The sequence below is a fragment of the Myotis daubentonii genome, chromosome 18 (assembly GCF_963259705.1).
Source record: "Myotis daubentonii chromosome 18, mMyoDau2.1, whole genome shotgun sequence".
NCBI lineage: Eukaryota > Metazoa > Chordata > Mammalia > Chiroptera > Vespertilionidae > Myotis > Myotis daubentonii.
The window spans coordinates 33599943-33626758 of NC_081857.1; the positions used below are offsets into that span (position 1 = coordinate 33599943).

The 26816-nt window shown below is 42.4% G+C and overlaps 1 protein-coding gene and 1 long non-coding RNA gene across 4 annotated transcripts in view; both read right to left on the reverse strand.

Moving 5' to 3' along the window:
* NOTCH2 (notch receptor 2) overlaps window positions 1–26816 on the reverse strand; it is a 131157-nt gene that overhangs the window by 66729 nt on the left and 37612 nt on the right. For all 3 annotated transcript variants that reach the window (XR_009449787.1, XM_059673550.1, XM_059673551.1), the window contains exons 3-4: window positions 9328–9587; window positions 5886–6221 (exon numbers count right to left, since the gene is read on the reverse strand). Coding sequence is in view for 2 of the 3 variants with exons in the window: in XM_059673550.1 (XP_059529533.1) it covers window positions 5886–6221; window positions 9328–9587 (596 nt within the window). In the remaining variant the exon portion in view is untranslated. The remainder of the gene's footprint in view (window positions 1–5885; window positions 6222–9327; window positions 9588–26816) is intronic.
* Window positions 13776–26803, reverse strand: LOC132220449 (uncharacterized). The gene is made up of 3 exons (XR_009449788.1): window positions 26583–26803; window positions 20616–20682; window positions 13776–15599 (listed from the first exon to the last, which is right to left on the reverse strand). It is a non-coding gene; the product is annotated as an uncharacterized LOC132220449 (long non-coding RNA).

Here is a 26816-nt window from a genome sequence, read left to right on the forward strand (position 1 = left end):
GGCCATGTAGCTGATAAATAATGACAGTGAGGGTGGGGAGCAGAAGAGTCGTTTGAACTTGTCACCCCGCACAGAGAACAGCATCCCTCAAGAGAGCATCCGTAGCTTTCCATTTTCAGACGCCGGGAGGTGTGAGGGTGGAAAGGCTGGGTGGAGAGGCACAAAGAGGAAGGTGAGATGGCCAGCCAGGGCTCTCAGGCCAGGCTGAAAGTCATCAGGAAAAGTGTGAGGAAAAACCCAGGGATACCAGGAATGGTGGGGACAAAGACAGAAAGGTAAACGTCTACAAGTCTATCTCTCCCCAACCCCTGGAAAAAAAACCTGTCACAAAAGCAACTGGTCCGATTTTCTTAGCACACATCTCTCATCCTCTGATGAGCCCTGATAAACTCACTGACCTCCATGACTGGCCCATGTATCCTCTGGCCACCCCACCCACCCAGGCTGCACCTCGCTTTGGGATTTCCCTAATGCTTTCCACTTTCCTTTCTAACTTTATCACCAACGAAGCCACAGAAATGAATAAGGGGATTCAAAAGAAATAAAGTCAGTACATATTTTAACATTATATAATACTAGAGGCCTGGTGCATGAAATTCCTGCACAGGTAGCATCCCTAGGCCTGGCCAGTGATCAGGGCCGATCAGGTTCCCTGCCTCCCCACCTCCCCACTTCCTCCTTCCCTCGCTCCCTCAGTGCCCACCATGTTCTGTGCTGCCCCCTGGTGGTCAGCGCATGTCATAGTGAGTGATCGAGGGGACAATTTGCATATTAGGCTTTTATTATATAGGATAGGAATTCTCTTCTCTACCACATTCAGTTCACTGACTTGTCAAATATTCATTGAGTCTCAATTTTGTAGCAGGCACTAAGTTAGGTGCTGGGGAAAATGTTAGAACAAGAGTGTCTACTGGGAAAGCTAACACAAATAACCTGCTGGAGGTACACAGGTTGTCAAAGGTCTCTGGAGGGTCTCAATCCCCAAGTGGGCAGGGAACATAGAAGGCATTTCAGTGAAATAGGTGCCTTTGACGCATTATAAAGAATGAGCTCTAGCCCAGCTGGTGTGGCTCAGTGGTTGAGCATCATCCTATGAACCAGGAGGTCACAGTCTGACTCCCGGTCAGGTCACATGCCCAGGTTGCAGGCTCCATCCCCAGTGTGGGGTGTGCAGGAGGCAGCTGATCAATGATTCTCATCATTGATGTTTCTATCTCTCTTTTCCTCTCCCTTCCACTCTGAAGTCAATTTAAAAAAAAGAAAAGAAAAGCATGAGTTCTATATAAAAAGGTGGGTGGGTGGGGGGAGGTGACAGAAAGCTGAGGAGACGGCATGGGCAAAACCACTGAGCGAGCGTGGGAGAATGGGAAACACTTCCAGGAATATCGAGGAAAACTGGCCTCGGGACCCGAGTCAAAGGCGCTGAAATGCTGCGCCCTGAAAAGTGGCAGGAGCAGACTTCTGCATCTGCTCCAGAGAAACCTGCCAGGATGTGACTACGCGATGCCCAGGAGAGCGTCACGTGCCCCTGCGAGAATGTGGGAGGAACTCCTGCCAACGGTTTTTAAGCCCAGCAACAGCAGAGCAGACACAAAGCCCTGAAATGTGTGTAAGCTTACTTCAATGATATGGGGATATGACACATAATTGCCCTGTGAAGTAGAGGGGTGGTTTACAAAGGATACATGTTCATTGATTGGAGAGGACAGATCAGACAGCTTTTTATGAAGTTAAAAAAAAGTCACAGAGGAATAAAAAGATGTGGGAGAGAAAGACAGAGGGAAAGAACCTTGAGGACTGTTCCATCCCGCTGTGAACACACAAGGCACAGCCAGGAGGTTCAAACAACCCGCTGCTTTCTGGCTACCTGTGTGACTTCTTTAAATGTCCACAAACACCAAACCAGCCCAACTCATTCTCTCTCCGCTAGTTGGCCTTAACCCCAAAATACTGGGAGTCAGTGACTCAATCATTTATTTTCCATTTTGTTCTTACGTTAACATTACTCTGGCAGAGTGCCCTCCCCAAGGCATCTACTAAATACCTGATGGTAGCTCATGAAGATTTGGATGAACGGTTGCTGATCCAAGGAGAAGGCAAACTATGGTTCCTTGGTTTACGTCTATTAGTTCCCTCTTGAATATATTATTTTTCCTTCCCTCTACAGAGAAATACTTCTTTGTCACACAAGATGAGTCATTTCTGCAGTTTTAATTCTCCCCCCAGGAGTCTTACAATAATACCAAAACCAACTCACTGAAACAATAGTGCCCTTTGCAGGCAAGAACTATAATTAAACCATTCCAATATAATCACTAACTTATGTGGGGTTCACTGACTTTCAGAGTGAAGAGCACTCTAGACTTCTTCTCTCCAGGGTTAGAGAACCCAAGAACAAGAGGAGGAGCCAAACGAAGTCTAAGATGCAAGATACCTGGAAGAAAACGGTAAGACCAAAGTTACATGCCCAATACTGTGAATTACACTGAACTCAGTAAGTAGCTGTGGGCCTGTTAGGTACCTGGCACTGTTTTTAGGTGTGTGGGATGCAACACTAACAAAAACAAAGACCCTCGCTTTCACTCAGGAGAGGGGAGGACGGAGCAGAATTTGGAAAAGACAGACAATAAACAATGACATATGAAGTAAACTATGTATTATACAGTGAGAAGATGGTAAGTGTTATAGAAAAAGAAAAGAAAAAAGTAGACACGGGCCAGCAATGGAGGGGACTTGGGGGATGGTTACCACTTGAAATTGGTGATCGGGGGAGGCCTCCATTGGATGTGCAAAGACGTGCGCTGGGCGGGGAGCAGCCACCTGAGAGTCACGGGATCCCTTCACAAGCTGCTCTGCCTCCTGCTGACTTGGCTTTCCCCCAGTTTTAGAAGTGAAATATTGATTCTCCTCAAATAAGGGTGTTATTTACATCGAGATAGTGATTATTACTTTAAGTAACGTTTTAGTCATTTAGAGTAATGTTGAAGGCAATGGAGGGAAGGGCAAGGAGAATGGTATTGCATTTATATATTTAAAAAAAAACTTTCTAAAAGAAAATTATCTTCCAGGCACTATTTCCCATGTGAAATAAAGCTAATACTTTCTACACTCCACCTGGGACATAAAAACAACGAATGTAAAATCTTACAAACTGTGTAAGTACCTATTTATTCACAGTTACTGCATCATCTATTGTTTTGCCTCCTTTTTTAACTTCCTTCTATACATCCTCCAAGCTGATGTCATCTGTTTCATAGAACATGGGATCCTGAAAGGCAAGAACTATCTACCTGACTATTTTTAAATGTCTGCAAGATGTCATACATAGGCTGATACGTGACAAATACTAGTCATCCACAACCAGAGGTATCTCTTTTTTCTTATAACATGAACCTACTTTCCTTTTTAACTCGAATGCCTCAAAGCATTTAACAAACATTTCACACATATTCTAAGCGCCATCAGGGGGAGACGAGCAGTGCAGGGTGATGCAGCCAGATGCAAAAGCGCAGGCTTCGGAAAGAGCCTACCTGGGTCGCAGGACTCAGCCTGACCCCGTGTCAGCTGTGCACCTTTGGGTAAGTCACTTGACATCTCCAAATTGCGTTACTTCACCTGGGAAAACTGGAAAAATCATACCTGTCCCCACGGTTTTGTGTAAATGAGCTAATGGATGCAAAAGAACCTGGCACAGTGTCTGACCCATAAAAGGCATTCAATACGTTACTTTTCTCTTCACCAAATCTCCTCCACCCTCCCATCCCAACACCCCCCCACACCCTCCCCACACACTTCATCAGTGAGTAAATAAACGTCTTGCTTTAAACTACAAGCAGTGCGTTAGAGAGAGCCAAGTTCTCCTCACTCCATCCCCCTGGCCCTGGCAGCCTCTCGGCGGTGGAATCCCTGGTTATTTCCTTTCTCAAGGAGGAGATACTATTCTGGTTTGACAGATTCTTTCCTGGACACACTCGCAGAATTCCCTAAGGTTCTTATCGTGGCTAATGGATAACAATGCAGAGACTATGGGAGTGAGTAATCACTCTCTCCTGGCTAAAAACTTCCTTTATTGACTTCTCGAACTTCCCGTCAGCGTTTTGCTGCCAAGTCACCCTCTTGTTCTAGGCAACTATTAAAAGTAATTCTCGTGAAGCTGAAAAACACATTTAGCCTCCGACAATAAATCACACGAACCTCAATTACTAGTCACTTACACGAGCAGACTATTAGGACATTAGACTATTGGAATATTTGTAAAATTAAATTGTTTACATGCCTATTTCCTTCCTTAACCCTTACAATAAGAACAGGAGTGAAGAAAGATATCTTTCCATTGTGCTTTACACAAGATAATGTAGAGCAGTGGTTCTCAACCTTCTGGCCCTTTAAATACAGTTCCTCATGTTGTCACCCAACCATAAAATTATTTTCGTTGCTATTTCATAACTGTAATGTTGCTACTGTTATGAATCGTCATGTAAATATCTGATATGCAGGATGGTCTTAGGCAACCCCTATGAAAGGGTCGTTCGACCGCCAAAGGGGTCGCGACCCACAGGTTGAGAACCGCTGATGTAGAGGATAGTAGTATTATATGTCAATAAAGGTTTATTTAGTGTCTGCAATGACAGCATTGTCTATTCTTCATTGAAAGAGAAACTGAAAGCAAGGCAACAGCAGCTTACTCTGGGGGCTTACAGTGAAATAGTAAAAGTTTGCTATCACGTTGCCGTGTCTTGTATCACACAGCACAGTGCTTAGAATGTAGCTGGCGGCCAATACATTTTTACTGAGTGAAATGAGTAAGTTACCATTTGATTTTATCATGGACCAACGTATGACCTTTCATCCCCCAAAGATAAAACACACAATCCCATTACATGGGAACTGTGCCCTCAGCACCGGAACCTAAGACCCCCCATTCCCAATGAGCAGTGAGACCAACTTCTTCTTGAGGCAAGTCTGCTTACTTTGCACATTATTCTCCCCTACAGTTTTCCTTCTTTTGTTTTTTGTCCTGAGGATATTTGTATAAAAACAGAATTGTTGTTGCTTAGTAATTCATCTGCTCCAGCTGCGTGTGTTCTGTTCCCAATCAAGATTCTCGGTTTTCAGCCTCCTCATCATTTTCATAAGGAGTTTAGTGAATTGGCCAGCTCGCTGCTTTCTCCACCTCTGCGGAACGCTGGGCCCCACGCTCCCATGCATTGCTCCTCTTTCTGTTTCTAGCTTGAGGTTATGCATGATTGTGTCACATATAATCTGTCCGCGCTCATCATGAAGTGCTTGTTGATGAACAGAGCACCACACCCCACCCCAGGTCCCAAACTCTCTAGCTTCGAGTCAGGGCAGGGTTACCCCACAGTCAGAGACGGGGAGAGGGTTCTGAGGGCCAGAAGCCAGGGAAAGCCACAAAAGTGTAGGTGGGAACATTTAAGGAGATGGGAAAATATTTTTTTTAGAGGTAAAAGCAAATAGGAAACTTGATCACCTATTATGGTTAATTCCGTTTCAAGCACTTCATTAATCACACCTATTTTTCAATGTCTAATTCTCTTGTGTGTCTTTCCATTCCGTAGACTTGTCTATATCTTTCCCACAGCTGTTTCTCTCATTCCTGTTTCTCCAAAAAGGACAATAAACAGCTTCCTAGCCACACATCATCATAAACCCTGACATGTTAGATTACCCCCTGCTCAGTTTATATATCACATGGGGCCCATAAAAACTCCTCCCTCACCAGTAACCCACCTCACACCAAATTTTCACTTCCCCTTTTCCCTGCTGGGAAGGACACTTCCTACAGGAGCGACCCAGCCACACCCACCACCCCCTTCTGTGCACAGGTGCATCTCCCAGTCCCAGGACACCAGGGGACTCCTCACCTGGAAGGCAGTTGCACTCAAAAGTGAAGTCGCCGGTCTGCCGGCAGGTGCCTCCGTTGACACAGGGCGAGGGTGCACATGGCACGTAGGGGCTGTCGCAGTGCTGGCCGGTGAAGCCCTGGGGGCACTGGCACTGATAGGAGCCCGGGAGGTTGAGGCAGGTGCCACCATGCTGGCATTGTCCCGGAATGTCACACTCGTTGATGTCAGTCTCACATTTCTGCCCCGTGAAGCCTGGCAGGCATTTGCAGGAGAACTGGTTGGCCACGGTGGTACAGGTGCTTCCATTTGCACAGGGATGAGACAGGCAGGCATCCGTCCATTGGCACAGCTTACCTGGAAGAAGGGGAACAGAGCTCAGTACTGCCCATGGGAATGGGGGTCGGCCCCATCCTCCACACACCACACCTTCCACCCAATAGATGACACCAGGGGGTTACTGCAGAGAGAATCCCTCAGCTCTTTGAATGAATAAAATGTATTGATATCTTCCACAATCTATAATTACTAAATAGACCTCTTGGAGGAGATAAGTCAATAGTACTTTTTTTTCCTTTAAACACAACACACATGCACACATGTTCTGGGCAACATTTTACTAAAGTGGTCCGGCTATCAATGTTGCTTGATGTGTTTGAAGAGGATGCAGAATCTCTGACTCCTTGTGTATGAAAACTAGACAAAGCTAGAAGCTGTCATGAGACTAGAGTCCAGAAAGGTAACTCCTGTGCACTCTCTCAGGTAGGAAAGCCCAGGAGAAGCAGGAAGGCTCCCGCATGCTGGACACTAAGGCATGACTCCAAGGAAGCAAAGCAGAGAGAGGTAGAAAGAGGAAAAAACACGCCCACCTACTAATAAATTCATGTGGCTTTTTGTTGTCATTAGCTTAAGCTTTTTTTAAAAAAAAAACCACAAAAGATGTGAGAACCCCTTGAATTTGTTACACTCCAAGTGGTTGTCAAAGTAAACATCCAAGTCTTTGACCCCCATAGGGAAGCAAATGGGGTCATACAGCTTTTCTAAAATAGAGAGGTGACACGTGAGCACACAGAAGTGCTCTCTGCCCATCACGGGATATAAATCAAAGAAGAAAGTGCAATAAAAATGTGGGCGCAACACATATATCTCAGGGTGCTAAGCAGAGAAAATGCAAAAGCTGCTGCTTTTCTTCCTACTTTTTCTTCATCCCACTGAGAGACATTTACCTACGGTGGAGAGGAGGTTCAAATGGTTCCTCCTCACAACCATGTGCGCCAAGTGTTTGCCTACAACGGAAATAGAAGGGTCCCTGCACTTGGTTTCCCATCAATGTGACGTGTTTGGGGCATTAACTTCTGGCCCCTGTTTCTTCCTCTAAGAGTGGAGATTAGCTAATAAAGTCTGACTAGGAAGGGGATAAGGCCATCACAAAACCAAAAGGGTGAACTTGACCTGTGACAGACAAAAGTGGCAGATGTGCAAAGATGACCAGAACCCTGCAGATACACCAAGGAGAAATCCTTTTCATGACAAAGGAAGGTGTTTTAATTTGCGGGTCATTTCAGAGTAACATTTAAATTATAAAGAAGGCATTACTGCCCTGGCCAGGTGGCTTTTGGGTGGAGCGTTGTTCTGTACACCACTGGAATTCTCTCCTTTGTTTGTGGCCTGAGAGACGCTTTTTGTTATGCTGACGTATCAGCATGAAAGGGTCGCCAGGTCTAGAAGGGAATTTTTGTTCAACAACTGAGACATTTTGTTCCCTGAACGACTTGGTCAGAACTGAATTGTTCAAGATGGGAGATGTTCAAGAACGAAGAGGTTTCACTGTATTCTCTTAACCACCAGATCTCTTCAGTGACTCATGGCATCAATGCTATTGCAGTCAGGATGGAGATGGAGATAATGGATCATCCCAACTATTTTCTACCCTTACCAACACCCTTCAATGAAAAATCAATAGACCAAGAATTCCAAACTAACTGATCCAGTCTAGCTTTCTGAGTATGTTTTTCATTTTTTGCTTATTAGATTTACTGAATCATTGGTGGTGTCGGGGACAAAACGGTCCTCCTTTTCTCATCTAACTTAATAAACACTATGGTTCATTTTGAATAAAGCTCAGACCTACCTTTGAAGAACCCATAATCCAGTCAGATGAGAGCCATGTAAAAAAATTAATTACAATAAATTGTGACACATAAAATAATAGAACATAGAGACAAACTGCCTAAAAGACTCATGAAAGGGGCAGGAAGACAGAGTTTTAAATAACATTGGGCAATCGCCAATTATAGAAAAGGGCATTCCCGGCAAGGGGATGTGCAACAGCATGGAGGCAATAGGAAGTATGACATTTTCAGGAAATGATGAGAATGATGGCGTGACTAAAGCTACATGCTGGCGGGGAGGTGAGGCTATAAAAAGATGTAAGGTCTAGACTGTGAAGGGCTATGGAAACCATGTAAAAGTGTTTGCAGCTTACCCCGTGGATGACAGGAACTCACTGGGCATTGTACTCAGGTGACTTTACGGTATGAGTGGGTTTGCATTTACAATGAAAGGCATGGCAATGTGACCAGTGCACAAGATGGGGAGATGATAAAGGCAAGGAGACCAGTTGGGAAATGACTGTGGGAGTCCAGGTGAGACATGACAGGGACCTCAACTGCAGAGTAGGAGAGCAATGGAGAGGGAATAGACAGATGAGAGGTAATTCAGAGGGTGGGTTGGGTGACTGAGTCTAAGGGGGGGTAAGGGCCAGGGAGAGGGAGTTTCTAGTTTGAAGTACTTGGAGTGTACCCCAATTTATATCAACATGTTGAGTTTTAGGTACCTGTTGAATTTCCAAGGATAATATGCAATACTTAGTTAGAAATATGAGTCTGAATGTCGGGGTCAGGGTGGAGCAAAAAAGATGACTACCAGAGTCATCAGCAAGTGATGAAGATGAAGACAAGAACAGTTAAAGTCAGCAGAGACAGAGAGTACCTGGGGAGAGCTGAAGTAAGACTTAAAAGAGGCCTCAAAACAGAATTCCAAGGAACACAAAAATGCAATGGATGAGGACAAAGCAATGCAGGAGCAAAGGGAATAATCAGAGTTCAGAAAGTCAGAACAGCCAATGCCCTGAATGTCTAGGGAGAGGAGATTTCAAGATGCAAGTAATTAATAGCATGAACAGCTTTTCTGCCGGCAATAGTGAGGTGATTCTGGTCCCCAATTCTGACAGGTATACTTTACACAGTCAAATGCTTCTGAGTATTTCTTTCTCTTTCTCCTCTCTCAAAACTCTCAAAAAAGAAGCTAAAAATAGTTGTCCGGAACATTCCAGTAACTTACCATAATGTTAAGTATGTACCCAGTTGGGGGACCTTAAGAGGCAGATGTCAAGAGCTAAAAGATGCTAAATAAAGACACATACTGAGAATAGGAAAGTTTGGGCCCAAGTCCCACTGGATACCTGTAAAACCAACTTGGCAGGTGCACTCGTAATCATCCTGGCTGAGCACATGGCAGGTGCCTCCATTCAGACAGGAAGGAGATGCATAGCAGGGGTGCGTGGTCGAGTACTGGCAGTCCTCGCCTGTGAACCCCGGAGCGCACTGGCATGTGGCCTTCCCCAACATGGCCTGGACCACGCATGTCCCACCATTCTGGCAGCGGTTCTTCCCACAGGGGTCTCGATGTTGACAATATTCTCCCAAGAAGCCCTCTGGACATCTGTGTGGAAAAGAGAGTAGTCCATGAAAACACTTGACTTCTTATAAATAAAAAAACTTACAAGATCATGCATTCCAGTCAAGAAAACATTAGATTGAGAATCCACAGGCCTGAAGACACAACTGCAAAACTGCCTTGATTTAGGAGAAGTGTTTAGAAAAGTTAATCACACATTCCCATGTCCTTTTGAGTCTAGGCTGGGGACAGAATACTAGGTGGTCTCCCATGGCCAGCCAACATGACTTTTATTTAAAGCAAATTACAACCAGAGATTTTTTTCCATGTACATACAGACTGATATGGTATAATGACACCTTCTTATGCAGCACTGTTGATACTTATCTGTTTAAACTCCTCTCCTATTTAAAATACATAAATTACTGGATTTCCAGTCAAGATGGTGGCATCGATAAATGCAGTACCCATCCTCTCACAACCACACCGAAATTACAATTAAACTACAGAACAAACATCTTTCAGAAACACCTGAAATCTAGCTGAACGGAAGTCCTACAAGTAGGGATTTAAAGAAGAAGCCATATCGAGACTGGTAGTCAGAATTTAATAAATGTTGAAATTATTATTCCTGCCACTGAGAGTACAGACTCTAGAACCAGACCACCTCTATTTCAGTCCCAGTTCCCCATTTATTCAATGAGTGATCTTGAGCAAGTTACTAAACCCTCTTTGTTATAAAATGGATTTAATAATCAGGCCTACCTCATCAGACTCAAATAATTATAAAGCACTAAGAATTATATCAGTACATAGCAAAACACCATGCATTTGTTAAGTAAAATAAAATCACTGGCTCACTACTTCAACAACAGAACAGTCTTCAGTGTGGGCGGATCCCATTGTCAGAAAGCTCTTTCTTCCTGATGTCTTAAAACTCTTGCCTCCCTCCTAGGTATATACCCAAGGTAGCTGCAAACATGAGAAGTCCATACAAAAATTTGTAAAGACATTCGTATCAGTACTGTTCACAATACCAAAAAGTAGAAATAAATAAAATTCTCCAGAATTTGTGTGGTATATACAGACAAGAAAATGAATAAAGATCCGATACATGCTACGACCTGGATAAACCTGGAAAACATCATGCTAAGTAAAATAAACCGGACACAAAGGCCACAGATTGTGAAATGTCCATTTCTATGAAATGTCCAGAATAGGCAAATACATAGAGATTTAAAAAAATAGTGCAGCCAGGAGTTGGGAAGAGGAGGAAATGGAGAATGACTACTAAGGACTAGAGAGTTTCTTGGGGTGGGGGAGGAGTTAATGAAAACATTTAGAAATTAGATCATGGTAATGGTTACACATAACTGTGAATATACTAAATTGTACACTTTAAAAGACTAAATTTAATAGTATGTAAACTTTATCTTTTATTTTCCTTTAAATTCTACCTCCCTACAATTTCCACATATTGGTTATCCCTGTTAAAGGTACAAACCTCTGCTTTCTTACAGAAGCCCTTCAAGAATCCAAAGATAGTTATGTTGACCCTTTGTTTTCTTTTTTCCGGGATTCAATCCTTTGGCCTATTCCAGGGTGGGCAACCCCTGGCACGCGTGCCAAACATGGCATGCCAATAACTTTTGCTGGCACGTGAAACCCTCTCTTGTAATCTTCCATTTACAATTTTTTTCTTAATATCGACTTTTTTATTTTTCAGATAAATTCAGTGTAGGTGCATCTTAGATAAATAAATGATTTTACATAACAAGTTATCTTAAAGACCATAGACATGGGTTGACGGAGAGGGGAAGAGCAATTCCTATGCCTTTGCCTTAATTCTCCCTGCCTTCCTAGATCCGACCAGTGTTTTGGTTTCATCCACATACGCTTGTGAATCTTTGTTCTCAGTGATGAATTTTGTTAAGTCTTGTAATAGGAGTAGCCTGACGGAATGAAAGTAGTAGCTCGTGCATATCTCTGAAGGTCATGAAATATAAAACTGATGTAAAATCTCTGTCATCAGTGATGCAGCAGCAAAAGTCCCACTGATAATATCAAACGGAGTCATAAAGTTTTCTGTCGGACTATCAGTGTACATATATACATTAAAAAATAAATGTATTGCCCTAACCGGTGTGGCTCAGTGGATAGGGCGTCGGCCTGCGGACTGAAGGGTCCCAGGTTCGATTCCGGTCAAGGGCATGTGCCTGGGTTGCGGGCACATCCCCAGTGGGGGGTGTGCGGGAGGCAGCTGATTGATGTTTCTCTCTCATCGATGTTTCTAACTCTCTATCCCTCTCCCTTCCTCTCTGTAAAAAATCAATAAAATATATTTAAAAAAGAAAAAAAAAATAAATGTATTTTTCATCATCATATACTGTGTTTTTGTCGCTCAAATGAATAATTTTATTATTTCTTCAAGGTTCTTCACATACATACACCTTAAGAGATATCAAGTAGGTGTAACATGTTGTCAAAAAATTAGGGTTGGCAAACAGAAGAATTTTGAGTCAGAGATTTTGCTGGTTTTGGCATGCATTCACAGAAAGGTTGCCCACCCCTGGCCTATTCCTCAGTATAGTACAACTATTTCTGGCTCAGTTGGCGTGGCTCAGCAGTTGAGCATCGACCTATGAACCAGGAGGTCATGGTTCGGTCCCTGGTCAGGACACATGCCCGGGCTGTGGGGTGAGAGGAGGTAGCTGATCAATGATTCTCTCTCGTCATTGATGCTTCTCTCTCTCTCTCTCTCCCTCTCCCTTCCTCTCTGAAATCAATAAATATATTAATTAAAAATATAAATAAATAAATCAAAACCTCAAAAAACTATATAAATAAATTATTTCTGGACTTCCTCACTATTTTAGTAGCTCTCCTATGCTTAAGATAACAATAGTAATAATGACAGTCACCAACATTTTTTAAAGCACTTACTATGTATTATGTATTTGCGAAGCATTTCACAGCTTTTATTACTCCTTATAACAGTATATTATATTATGATCTCCACTCTGCATATGAGGACCTTGAAGCTTAGAAAGATTAAGCTAGTAGGTAGCAGCGGCATCAAACCTATCCTGCCCCCCCAACTGGATGATTCTAGTTCATCCAAAACCTCTTTAAAGCGTGGGGCCCAAAATGGGAAAAACAAACAAACAAAGAAAAAACATAACACATATGTTCTTTTTGGAACAGCACAGAACTGGACATGATGTTTCCACTACAGCAGCCTAACACGTGTTCACTTTTTGAAAAGCCACAAAATACTATTATGTGCTCCCAGATGATTTCCCCCCCACATGAACTACTTTTATAACACATTTCTTTATCCCTTAGTCGTACAACATGTTTAACCCAGTAATTTAACCTATTATTTGTTCCTTTTAAATTCACCATGCTGAATCTTTTCTCCAAGTTTTCTTGATTGAGATGCCTTATTCTTCACAACTAGCATTAGTGCCCAGCCCTTCAAATCCAAATCCCTTAGGATCTGAGACCTGCTCCTCTGCGCCACTCCTACCAGCTATCTTACCGCTCAGCAGTCCGTAACACAAACTCTCCTAATCACTTCCATACTCTTGTATGTGGTTTCCTATATAAAAATCATCTTTCTACTTTACAGTGAGAAACATCATCTTTTCCCTTCTGTTATGTCTAATTTATGTTCCTTTCTTCCATCTTTGCTTCAAAGATCTGCTCAAAACCAATGTCCTCCATTTATCTCTTCCAAACCATCCTACCCATCTCTGATCCCTCCGGCAGCAGATGCAGTGCCGTGCTATGCGCTACATTATTTGTACAGTCTGGCTCTTCTTCCTTTAAGCCACTGCTCTGTCTTTCCTATTCCTCTGTCAAACTCCCATTTAATTCTTTGTGTGAGGTGGAGGGAGAGGAAGGGCATGTCTTGAGACCCTGGTGCAGGTGCCTTGTATACCAGGAACATAATGTACAATTAGGCAACTGATTCCAAAGCAGCTTAAATTTGCCCGGCCATGTGGGTCAGTGGTTGAGGTTTCACCTATGAACCAGGCGGTCACGGTTCGATTCCCAGTCAACCCGGTCTGGGCACATGCCCGGGTTGCAGGCTTGAGCCCAGTGCGGGGTGTGCAGGAGGCAGCCGATCAATGATTCTCTCTCATCATTGATGTTTCTAGCTCTCTCTCTCTCCGCCTCTCCCTTCCTCTCTGAAATCAATAAAAATATTTTTTTAAAAAGCAGCTTACATTTCATATGATGGATAAAGTCAGTTTTCCAATCAAGTCCGCTAAAAAATTCCCTTCCAACCCCATACTGCTCTGCCTGGTAGAACACAGGCCAACTCAACCCTAAGAATCATCCTGAGGTACAAGATTAGCCCTCAGTCCCCAGGAGGCTTCGGCAGGATTCTGGACATGGACAGAAAGGGGAGAACTGGGTAAGGGAGACGGCTAGAAATAAAGGGCCCATGTTTCCCAAGGCAGGAGACCTTTCACCGCTGCAAATCCCTGTTCAACTGTAAGACAAGTACACACATACTCCGTTAATCTGAGTGGGAATTAAGACTCGGCCTGAAAACAAGGGCTTGAATACCTCTCTTCTTGAGGTGGCCCAAGCTGCGTGTGGGTAGAGGCTGGAAACACGGCCAATCACCCAAGTTCCCTCGCAAATTCTACTGCACTAACCCAGGAAAGCTTTTTTGAAAACGGCCAACATCTTGAATATAGATCTATGTAAAATATAACCCAATAAACCTAACAGCTGCCTTTTGTTCCCCGAACTATTTGAACGCCTGCCTCCTGGAGGGAACAGATCGCTTAGTTCAGTGGTTCTCTCGGCGACACCCTCCCATTCCGTACCCCCTCCTCCAGCTCGGGAACTCTGAAAGAGCCCAGTCCACAGAGGAGGCTGGGAATACAGAGGGAGTTGGGGGGAGGGGAGCTGGTTTTCCTGTAAAATAATTCCCAAAACTGACCTGAATACCTATCAGGTCCATGCAGGAGGTCACAGCTTGATTCCTGGTCAGGGCACATTCCCCGGGTTGCGGGCTCCATCCCTGGTGTGGGGTGTGCAGGAGGCAGCCAATCAATGATTCTCTCTCATCATTGATGTTTCTATCTCTCTCTCCCTCTCCCTTCCTCTCTGAAATTAATTAAAAAAATACATATATTTTTAAAAAGAAATGCACTCACTCACTGTTACGATTCAAGCACACACATGGGGAATGAAGTGCAGGGGAGGGAGGGAGGGAGAAAAACAAGGGACTCCTCCTAATGGAACCAGAAGACTTTCCAATGGAAAGGATGCCCACGCAGCCCCCCTCGGTCAGACAGATGAGAACCAGACCCCGGCTCTCACATGTCACCCACAGCCTGGATTCGTTTACATGTAGCCACTTTACAGATTTCAACGGCCCTGGGATTTGAATAGCAAGTCCACGCTCTCTGGCAGTGGCTGCGGCTCGGAATCAGTCTCCCTCGTAATGCAGGACAGAAAAATTTGTCCTTTCAAGTTTCCTGAGTGAATAGCCACTCGTCTAGAGAAAAGCTGAAAACACTGTAGCGGCGTGTCAGCTCCAAGATGACCGACGTCTGAGCAGGAAATAAGCCCCTTTCCAAATAAAAGCCAGTGTTCTCTGTCCTTGTTTTCTCCACCGAATGTTCTGTATCAGCAGGGTGAGCCCACATTGCAGCCAGGGCTGTGCTGCAGCTTTGCCTTTCGCCTTTTTTTTTTTTTTAAGGGGGGGATTTGGTCATTAAAAATAATAAAACAACAAAGCAAACCCCTACCACATACAAGGAGAAGAAAAAGAGAGGCGGGCTTTACAAAACAGCTATTTCAAAATCATGATTTTTAAAAAACTATACAGAATGTGGAACGGAGGGGAAAAAAATGTCTCATGTGGGTTGCGTCGGCCCTGCAGCTGCTCCTCATTAAAGATCCTCTTTACTCCCTCTGGGCTTGTTTCCAGCAGAAAATTCTTTACACAGAACTCTGCTTTCAACCCACTTTCTTCTTGCTCTGGGCCTCCTGGCCCCCCAATCCGCAGTGGCAGCGTGCCCTCGCTGAGCTCTAGAGGGGGGAGCTGTTGTTAAGGTAAATGAGGTAAGGGCAGGAGGGAAAAAAAATAACAAAACCCAGAAACCAAATTAAGCATTGGTCAGTAACAAAGGTCTGCAGTTTGAAAGGGCCCCAAATCAGCCTGTTCTTTTCTGCGACCATAATGCCAGCTTAGTTTCCTGCTCCCCCTGTTAAAGTAGATAAAAATAATTGCTAACAGCCAAGGCTAACTGTAACCAGTGAAAGTTCCTATTTAACATTTCATTCCCAAGGCTCTGGCTGCAAACTTCTAGATGCCTTAGAGCCTACAGAATCCAGTCTACAGTCTTCGGCTGGCATTCCAGAGGCCCAATCCATTAGTCAAACCTCCTCCCCCCTCCTCACAGTACCTCCAGTTTGACATCTCATCAGACTGTCAACTTGTTCATGCGGTAACTCTGTGTGAAGGTAACTAACTGGGTTATGCTAATCCCTGACATGGGGGGGCGGGGGGGAGGAAAAGAAACATATGCATGAAGATTCCAGTTCACTTCCTTCCTGGTGAAGAGGGAAGAAAAGGGAGAAGCTCAGTCAGGTCGACTTCTTCTTCCCTTTCTCACTCCCACTCACCCCCGCCTCCCACCCCACCCCCACCCCCACCCCCAATACACTATAGCTTACTCAGCAAGAAGGAAAGACAAAAAGAACTAAAAACAGTATTCGAATATAGAGTTAGGACTGGTTACTGGGCTGGTTTGTGGTAAAACACACTTTCCAGGGCTTTGCTAGTTGGATGTAAAGGAAACAAAGACAAATATACCCTCAATTTCTCTCTCTCTCTCTCTCTCTCTCTCTCTCTCTCTCTCTCTCTCTCTCTCCCTCTCTCTATTTTGTATGCACACACACACAACTTTTTAAGCACAACTAGTAAACACTACCAAATACTGCAGGACAGCCCATTTTTCTACTATGTAAATTCGGCTTCCGGAACAGAACATTTCTGCTTTTCTTGTAGAGGTATTTCAGAAAATGTTAATCTTGGTTCCCACATTAGGCTGAATGCTTCCAAATTAAAAGTTTCCCACAGGAAAAGAATTTCACGGGGAATTGTGAGGCTGGGAATCATCTGAAACACCACCCCACTTGGTGTTCATGGGTTCAGCTTTTTCACCGCCCCCCACCCCCATCTGCATAAAGCAGTAAACACACGCTGATTTTAATAAATCCAAACCCAGAAGAAGCTGCAGTGATACAAGCTTTAAAGCTGTTAATTCACAGCATCATTCATCTTCATCAGAAACTATGAAATCAGTCACCACTGCAATGGGAAACCATGCTTTATTTACACAAGAATTTGCACATGCCCTTATCTTCCAGTTTACAGTCTGCGCTCATTTATCAGAACTCAGAAGCTGAACCGAGCACCCAGTCTCTTCCATCATCACTGGGAAGACTGGGCGAGGGCACACACACGGCGCTGAAAGCCTGGTGTTGCTGTTCTAACAGGAGGTGGTCTTTCTCTGCCTCCCAGCACACAATCAGTATCTTCCCATATTTCACTGCTCTGAACCCTGAGGGGGGGGGGCGGGGGGGAAACGTCTACTTGTGATTAAAACATGGCAAACATACTCTAACCACATGAGTTTACAAAAAGCACCCTTCGCGGTAATAGGCAAAAATGAATGAATGAAGCCAGTTGTTCCCAAGCTACGCACTGTGCAGTTATGGTACACGCTACAGTCTCTTATGGAGGAATCTGAGCTGCTGATAAATTACACAAGGCTAAAAATGACTGACGAGTGTGTAAAACATGGTGTGGGAAGAGATGCACCAAATTTAAAATTGCAGGGAATCGACCACTTCATTAAGTTCATGGAGGACCTTTTTCCAGCTATCATTTATATATATCCTCTCAACACATAAACGCCTATTTTATTTCCCCAGCTCATGATGCAAAACATTTAGGAAAGAATAGGTGATATCCCATAATTAGAGTCTGCATCTGTGGAGACTAATTATGAACTCTGAGAGTCAGTGTCAGCCTTTGCCTGGAAGGAAATGAGTCAACTTTTCATTAGTAATCAAGTCTGTCCGTTTTTTAAGTGACCCAGAAATTCAAGGCTATAAGTTTTAACAATATGTGATAGAGAATTAGACATCACAATCATTATATACAAATAGGACTAAAGCAAAAAAAAAAAAAATTAAAGTCAAAGAGGTTCTTGAGGTACTTTTCAGGATGACTGAGGTTTCAGAAGGGGCGAGTTGCCCAGTAAAATAATTCCTCAAGGAGATGTGTCCGGCTTACACAACAGGAACCAGCATTTCAAAATTTTAAAGGGACAGGTGATTAAATGGCTAAGGCTCTACATGGTCTAGGCAAGAGAATCATAACCACTATCAAATGTTTTCCACACAGTAGAGGCAGCCCGGGTTTATTCTGGATAATTGAGGGTTTGGATATATACTATATAATCAGAGGAAACAAGCAGTAAAGGACATGAGCTAATTTGGGGTAACCAAAGATTTGGCTAACAGATGCTTACTCTCTCTGGATCCCTGAACTGGACTGGACGAGCCCAGTGATGTGCTGGACAGAAGAGATTTAGAGTTGGGATGCTCCAACTCTCAGTAAAGACAATGCACTAGGCTGTGTATGAAAACGACCCTGTTCTTAGTGTTTCTGCTTTTCCATCACTCCTATCCCAGCCCATTCTTCTTTGTGCCTCAGAGATACTTGAGTTCTGATTGTAAACGGTGTCCGCAAGCCTACCTGGCTGCTCTGTGCTGGAAGCAGAACAAGAATAAACAGTCAAGTTCAAAAAGGTCTGAGGGGGCGGCAGGGAGGTGGTGGTTACCCCAGCTGCCCTCTCCTCCTGCTCCCAGGTCTTCCCCTCATCCCTCGCTCCAGATATTCTGTCCTCAAGCCCTCCAGCCAACATGTGCTAAAGGAATGAGTTTTTAATCACTTGTCTGTTGCTACAAAACCAGATTAATCTACCTACTGGTTTCGTAAACCTCACACAAACGGAAGTATAGACAGAGAGGGCAACCAAGATGTAGAAAAGTTTTAAAACTATGTCATTAAGAAATAAACGATGAAGATACTGGTAATGATTTTTCCAGGAAATGATAGCCCTTCCACTTCCATCATTCTCCCTATCCACCTCCTACGGCATCATCAGTATTTTCACATTTATGACTAAGTTACCAACTAAAAGCCCTCTGATTTTCGCCTTCTCTCCCGCAGTTGCTCCCTTGTCTGAATCGCCATAGCTCATGACATCTGTGCTGCTATATTGGGCAATTACAGATGGATTTTATTTCATACATACACGTACGCCTCATCTCCTCAACAAGATGGCAGGATGTCAGAGGACTGCCACCATGTCATATGCCAGAAAAATACAACATTCGCCATCAGACACTGCCAAGTATGTGTACTTGTGACAAGGAAGTCAGACAGCTCAGGCCTCTTGGGTTTTCCTGTCTCTTCACAATCCCCACCACAGTGCTCAATCATAGTGGCTAGCTCAATAAATACCAGTGTGATGAAAATTAAACATTTCCTTGAAGAGTTATAGATTGAATGTGTGTATACCCACCCCAATTCATATGTTGAATCCTACTCCCAATGTGATGGTATTTGGAGGTGGAGCCTTTAGGAGGTTTAGGTAGAGGAAGCCATGAGGGTGGGGTGCTCACTGTGGGATTAGTGCCCTTATAAGTAGATGAAGGGACCAGAACTTTCTCTCCCTACCATGTGAGGGTATAGCGAGATGGCGGCAGACATCTGCAAACCAAGAAGAAGGTCCTCACAGAGAACCAGCACCTTGTCTGATCAAGTCAGCCAGACCTTAATCTTGGACTTCCCAGGCTCCAGAACTGTGAGAAATAAATGTCTGTCATTTAACCCACCCAGTCTGTGGTTGTAGCAACCAGAGCTAACTAAGATAAAGAGTGAGGATCCTGCAGTTCTTCAGAGTCTATCTAACCTTCAGTGTTCAAGATACAAGTTTATAGGGATAGCAACTGTGGGAAAGTGGCCGAATCTATATAGATTCAGTACCCTAAATGCTACTATTCTACATAACTCCTAACCAGGTTATTTTCTCATTAACACCTACCTTCTCCTCAGAATTATATGAAGAAGAAAATTGGATATAATATTCCAGTTAGATGTGTTCACTGAGGAATACCACCTGTCACTTAAATAATACCCTTATTCGTCTTTGCTTTCACTTTTCTTTTATAAAGGCCTTTTCATAAAGATCCAAGTAGGACACGACTTAGGAGAGGAATGTTTTAAAAAGAATATAACTGCTATAAGGAAAGGCTGAAGGCATCAGTATAAGAGTCAATAACACCTACTTGGACCCATGAACAGGGCTGGTGAAGATTACTGACGATGGCTAGATGTAGAGAACTCTGGGAAGCTCCAGAGGCACTAGTATACCTTCAATTAAGGTGTAAGGTAAAAAACAACTAAGACAAATATGAAAATAAAATACACACATAATACACACATACACACAGTGGGGGCGAAGGAGACACTAACGTTCATTCCCAGCTACAAAGTTCCTAGGTGCAGGATGTTGAAAAGAGGCTTAATGAAAACCTCCACCACACCCTCACATTTATGGTAGCTGAACAAAGAAAACGGCACTTGGAAATGTCTCGATAATTACATTTTTATCACATTCTAAAATCCCCACCCCATGCATTCCATCTGGCGAGTCTTGATGAAAGACGGATAGCCAAAATTTAAAATGAAGGATTTAATTAAGCTGCTCCAGATCCTGAAAGAGAAATATTTCTCATCCTGCTTAGTCACAAGAAAAAAGGGGGCAAAGAATTCCTACATGATATTAACGGTGCTGACACGCCACTACGAAACAATAAGAAAGAAACTTTACATAGGATTATGGTTAACCTGGGGACTGTGTTGAAAGAAGTCTAGCTAAACTCACATCTATTCACGCCAGCTTTGCAGAACAAAATTAGTTGATTTAATTTACTGGCAGTTACCCAAGACAAGTGAAAGGATACAGGCCAAGCCTATGAACCATCTTCTCCTACTTTGCCACCTAGCAATGATGTTTATAAAGGTTCCAACCTAAAGAATAAGGATTAGTTAAAAGAGTATGGGAATTCTGTTGTTAAATATTGATAAGAAGCTGATAATCAAGACTTCTTTTATGAAAAATTCCTGGGGAACGCTTAACATATTTGTTAAAGGATGTTTCAAGGATATGTGTTCATTAGAATAATCCCATGGGAATGGTACTGTTAGAGGACCGGACTGTACTTCCTCAACAAGGAAAGCCTTACAGGACACACTTCTATACATCTGTAACTCACTATGCAAATGTGAGGTGCTATGTTTAACAACCTGTGACTTTGTGGTGGCAGCAAGGTTTACCAGAAGTCGTTGTTGAATCTGACCTGTCTCAATTTCACAGCTGCATAAAATCTGTCTGAACTTGCTCATCTTCCATTAGGAAAAAGAAGGGAGAAGTTTCAAGTTTTTCAATCTAGTTTTCTCGACTAAAAAGCATTTTAATTGACAATATCCTGTAACCTCACCTTCCATGCCCTCTTCTTACATTTCATCTGCAGTAATTTCACTGAGATTTCCAGTCAAAGGCCACTTCTCAGAAATGCAGCATTGGCCAAGCCTGGTCCACAGACGCTCAAGTAGCTACAAGCAGGTTCAACGCCCCTGGTCTTCTCCAAGCTGCCTAGGCCTACCTAATGCTACTGGCTCTATTTTAAAATTGGGAACTCTATACAGTAGAGTTTTAATCATATCCCTTATCTGGAAAAATTACCTTTCATATTCTTTCAAATGTTCCATATTCCCTTTACAGAATGTGGTTTGTACTATCACTTTAAAATAGGCAATTCTGTCCCCATTTTACTGATAGGCAAATTGAGACTCAGAGATACAGCACATTTTCTAAGAGGTCAGCTACTTAAGAGTTATGTGATCTTGGGCAAATATTTAACCTTTTTGAGTTTCCATGTACTCACTGGTAAAACAGGGATAGTTAAGACTAACTGCTTCATATGAGGGCTAAAATGCATGTAAAGAGCTTAACTGAGCCCAGAGCCTGGCACATAATAAGTGTTTGATAAATATTAGCTAGCATACCATTCTTTAACTTGTCAAAGATCTGAGTGGCAACAGGAATTATGGCTCAAACTCAAGTCCATTTGACCTACACCCTATGACCTCTCCATGCCACCAGGCAGGATCTTCCAGATGCCTCAATCCAGCCCCAGTGCAGGCCGAACCACACCGAGTATGAGGCAATAGAGAAAAATCAGCAATACTGATCGATTCTTTATTTAAAATTTGGAAATCTTTTATCATAGTTTTTTGCATTAATTTTGATTTTTGAACTACTCCATCAAAACATTATTTAATCTTGATTACTGAGATTTTGGCACCCGCTCACCTAGCCCTGGCCCCAGCCCCTTCCACTGGTGGCTCCACAGGACAGTCCATCACTTCATAGGTGACTTGATGAGACTCCAGCAACACTCATTCTGAGCCTCTTTAAGAAGTCCAGGTTAACACACTGATGATTACTACATGGCTTCTCAAAGAAGAGTGAAATAATGTGATAACAGTATCAGTGAATTACTACCACAGTCACAGTTGTCGGTTACATTGCTACATATGGTATACATAAATAGCATGTGCTGAAAAATTCCTGAATTAATAACTCCTTAAGCATCACATTAAAAAAAAACAACACACACACACACAAAGATTACTCTGTGAAAGGTATTTAGTAAGCCAAAAGGCAGCATTCTTCATTTTATGGTAAAGATAAAAAAATATGAAAAAGTGGCCAGCAAGGAAAATCATTAGTCATTAATACTTAATGTACCTTACAGCTAGTTGACAAATTGTAGGTAAAATGTGACACAAAGTTATATTTTATAACATATTTATAATGATTTATTATTATTATTTTTTTATCCTTACCCAAGGATATGTTTTTAATTGATTCTAGATAGAGAGGAAGGGAGAGGGACAGAGAGAAAATCACCAATGTGAGAGAGAAACATCGATCGGTTGTCTCCTATATGCACCCTAGCAGGGATTGAACCTACAACCTGGGTCTGTGCCCTGACAGATTCAAACCCATCACCCTCTGGTGCACGGGACAACGCTCCAACCAACTGAGCCAAGGCTATCATGATTCACTTAAAAATGTAGTTTTCAATTAGATACTTTACCAAAAAGTAGAGATTCTCAAATGCAATCACCGACCCACAGGATCCTATGTAACTCATGGTGACTTTCCATTGTTTATCAACCACTATGCTGTAGAAAATTTTGAAAGACTACTTTATAACTATAATTTTTGTCATTAAAACTAATGGCAGACAAGGACTTTAAATAATATCAGACCAACTCTCCTGCTTTCAATAATTATGAACTCTGGACAGAATATTAAAGGTACCAGAGAGTAATCGAAAGCAGACAAAAACTGGAAGGGATATGAGGCTCACAAAAAGAAGAGCAAACTTCCTTTTTCCTGAAGGCATTCCCCAGTCCATGTCGCAGAAGAGGGAGAGAGTGCAAGCAGAAAAAGGAAGTCTCACTGGCTGAGCAGTCAAAGATGTCTGGACCTGTCAGAGCAGCTGCAACTTGAGGAGCCAGCACCACAGACAGAGAAGTCCTGAGTGCCGACAACTCCACTCGAATCCGTAGTGATTCCTGACAGGGCCTGAGCAAGATGATAGGTAGGAGCCCGAGAGAATGCAAGAGTTGGAAGGCTGAAAGCCTGGGCATGGTTCTGGGAAGTGGGAGGCTTGAATTCAAGTCCTACCAAATTAGAGGTGCTTGGGAAACACCCGGGATTGGGGAAACACCGCTAGTTTCCACCGAATCCCCTTAGGGGTCATACTTTGGTATGGCCCGTATCCCAGGACTAAGACTTAAACCATCAGACTAAGGGCCTAACAGACCCACCAGAGCAAAGCCTAAAACCAAGCCCTTCACAGGGTCGCAGTGATCTTCCCATAAGGCAGCTGCCTGCTAGACCAAAACTCAGTGTTCTTTAGTGGAAGATAAACTTGGAGATGCATCACTCAGGATGTCCAGTAAGTATGAAGCACAGAAAAATTGTACCCACAGTCAAGAGAAAGCGATGTTGAGAGAAACACACCCAAAGACGAACCAGATGTTAAGAACTGACAGACAAGGACTTTAAATAATGATGATAAACATGTCTTAAAAATGCACACTTTTGAATTTTACAAATAGTAACCTCGCCTACCCCCAACATTCTAGTGAACTTGAGTTGCCCATGATTTTTAATCAAATTGGGATTTGGGATGGTTTATATCGGAAAGTCTGAGACAAGCAACTTGAAAGTGATTAATGACAGCTAAACTTAATTATATATTTACACCTCCCAGTAGGACAAGGGAGAGAATGAAATGTCTTATCTCTCTGTAGTGAGAGGGCTTTATTGAGATCTGACAACAACTATTTAGGAGCAATAATTGAGTTTTATGCAAGATTACACAGGCTCTCCTTGCCTGGCATCCCAATATAATCACAGACTGGCTGACTACTTAGGCTCCTAACAGTGAAAAGAAAAAACAACAAAGTTGAGCTGTGTACAAAACGAACCTTTGCAAGTACTTATCCTCATCCGTCAATGTGATCTTACCAAGGATTTCTATAATTTCTGTAAACAATCATTATATTTTAGCTGAATCAGTAACATTAGGCTCTTTATAAAGATAGTCAGATACCGTCTACTTTAAAACGTTTTCCATTAATTTCCACTCCACCCACCCAAAGGAATTTGGCTTTAACTTTCTTTTCTTAATCCACTAAGCAATCTCATAAATAAAAGATAATCATATGCCCTGCATGTCTGATGTAATTCTTATAAACCTTTTAAGTGTTCTAATATTCATTTACCACTTTGTGAAAATAATATTTACTGAACAAGCTGGATTACCTACCTTCTTTCCCCAGGGAAAAACAACATTGATGAAGATACATTGAAAGGTCTGTAAGTAGATGTTATTTTTGCTTAACATTCTATGGCGATGCTATGGCCTGGGACTGACTTGCCTCCCTGATACTGTCCTTGCATTTCTTGCGTCCACTTATGCTGACACGGTCACTCCTGAAGATGCTAATTTATTTTACTCAGGTAGAGAAACACTCTTTTCCCCCCAAGTTTAGTTGTTCATATTGGTCTCCAAAAAGGATGGCCTTGCCCATTTTTTTTTCTTACTGAGCCTTTCTCAAAAAACTTGTCTCTCTTACAACAGGGTTGGAGGACACCTGAGAGACCCACCCAGAACTATATCCATAAGCAATCCACCCCATCAACAATGAGTAAGTATCCAGGGACAGAACTCAGGCAGCTCCGTTTACGTCATTCGCAAAGCGAGTTCCCTGTTGCCCAGCAGTGCTTCTTCCATAAACTGGGGGCAACGGTCTCTCACCTTGGCTGGAGAGTTGGAGACTAGCAGCCCACAAATCTGTTTGCTCCCCAAAGCGATCCCAGTGTCCTTTCCTGGTAAGTGCTCCGAAACTGGTCTCCTCTACAAAGTATCTCTCCATATGTCAGACCACAAATATGCAGGTCAACGTTAGACCTTATTTATAAGGTGAAATATCTCCAAATAAATTGGAAGTAAACGAAATTGCCTACCATCCTAGATGCTATGTGAAGCAAATGAAATTCTTAGAGAGGACCAGTTTCTTCTGAAGACAAATGGATTTTTAAAAATGTGAACGATGATATCTACTGAGCACTTTTTGGTTCAAAAAACATATTGCTAAGCACTAGCTACATGCCAGGCATTATAACTATACAAAGATGGCTAAGACCAGAACCTCACAACCTAGTAAGAGAAACCAATATATCAATAAATGATCAAAATGTAATGGGTTAACTATCACAAGAGAGCTGAATAATAGAATAACGCAAGTAACTGAGACACCAGATGCCAAAAAGGGACTAAACAAGATTTCAGTGGCCGATTCTAAGATATTAAGTTCCTTCCCTTTTTATTTCCAGTTGTGCTTCTATTCTTAAGAGGAAAATGTATCACATGTTTTGAGGTGGGTTTTTTTTTCCAGCTAGAAAAACTAAGTAAACAGCACATAATCAGTTACATAAAAAATTTCATTTCCAATGTTATCTTTATTCCAATCCAAACAACCTATTGTTAAGACTCACTGTCATCACAGCTTAAAATATTTTCACCGCAGTGAAGAAAATTCCTTCTGACTTGGGAAAATTCTTATTTTATGACATTAAAGAACCTAGATCTTGGTGAGAATGGACTTAATGGAAACAAATGTCATTATTATCCTTATGGTATTTGATTAAATATCCAGAGAAGAAACAAAAATGTGTTGGATAAACTCCCTTACAATGTTTATTAAGTAAACACCTATACAAAAAATATATGAAATATATATTATAAAAGTATTAAAGAAGATAAATTTCTTATTATCAAGTCTTATTTTCCATGATATAAATGCTCCTATCAAAAACTTTCAATTGAGGTAGAAAGCAAAAAAGGTCAGAGGAAACCTAGAAAAGCTATTTTGTGAGATGATCTAACTAGATGGCTGGAGAAAAAGAAAAGTAACACTCTTAGAACTAGCCTATGCTCCCTAGTCCTGTTCCTCATCCCCATTCTCTCAAACCCATATAATGGCATTTACCCACAGCCCCTGCTCCTACCCCATCCCTACAAGTATGTGTGCACCTTCCTCCGGCAGTCTCTTTCAGAATTTTTACACTAGAAAAAGAATTTCATGTGGCTATAATATTCATGAATATTAGGCAGAATTAAAAAGTTAATATCTACTTAGTTTGATTTAAAAACAAGATCATAGCTAACATGTTTAGGAGAGATTCTAAGGGTGTGCCTTAAACTGAAACATGTAAGAGAATGCACTAGTATATTAACTTGCCTAGTTAATTAAAAACTAGTGTTGTCATTCAAAATATTCACTGAAAGTCTCTTTCTTAATGAAAAAGATAACAAGAAGGCAATAAGGAGTTCTTATTAGCCGTCTATCTGCCACCCACATCCTTTCATCCTCATCCACACTGGAACTACATCAGGAAAATTAGAGAACCCGTAATTACTTCACAGAAATAATAAAAATAGAATAGAACTGAATATTGCCCCGTGTCCTAATGAGATAAAATAAAATATATGAAGAAGAAAAAGCACAGAGAAAAA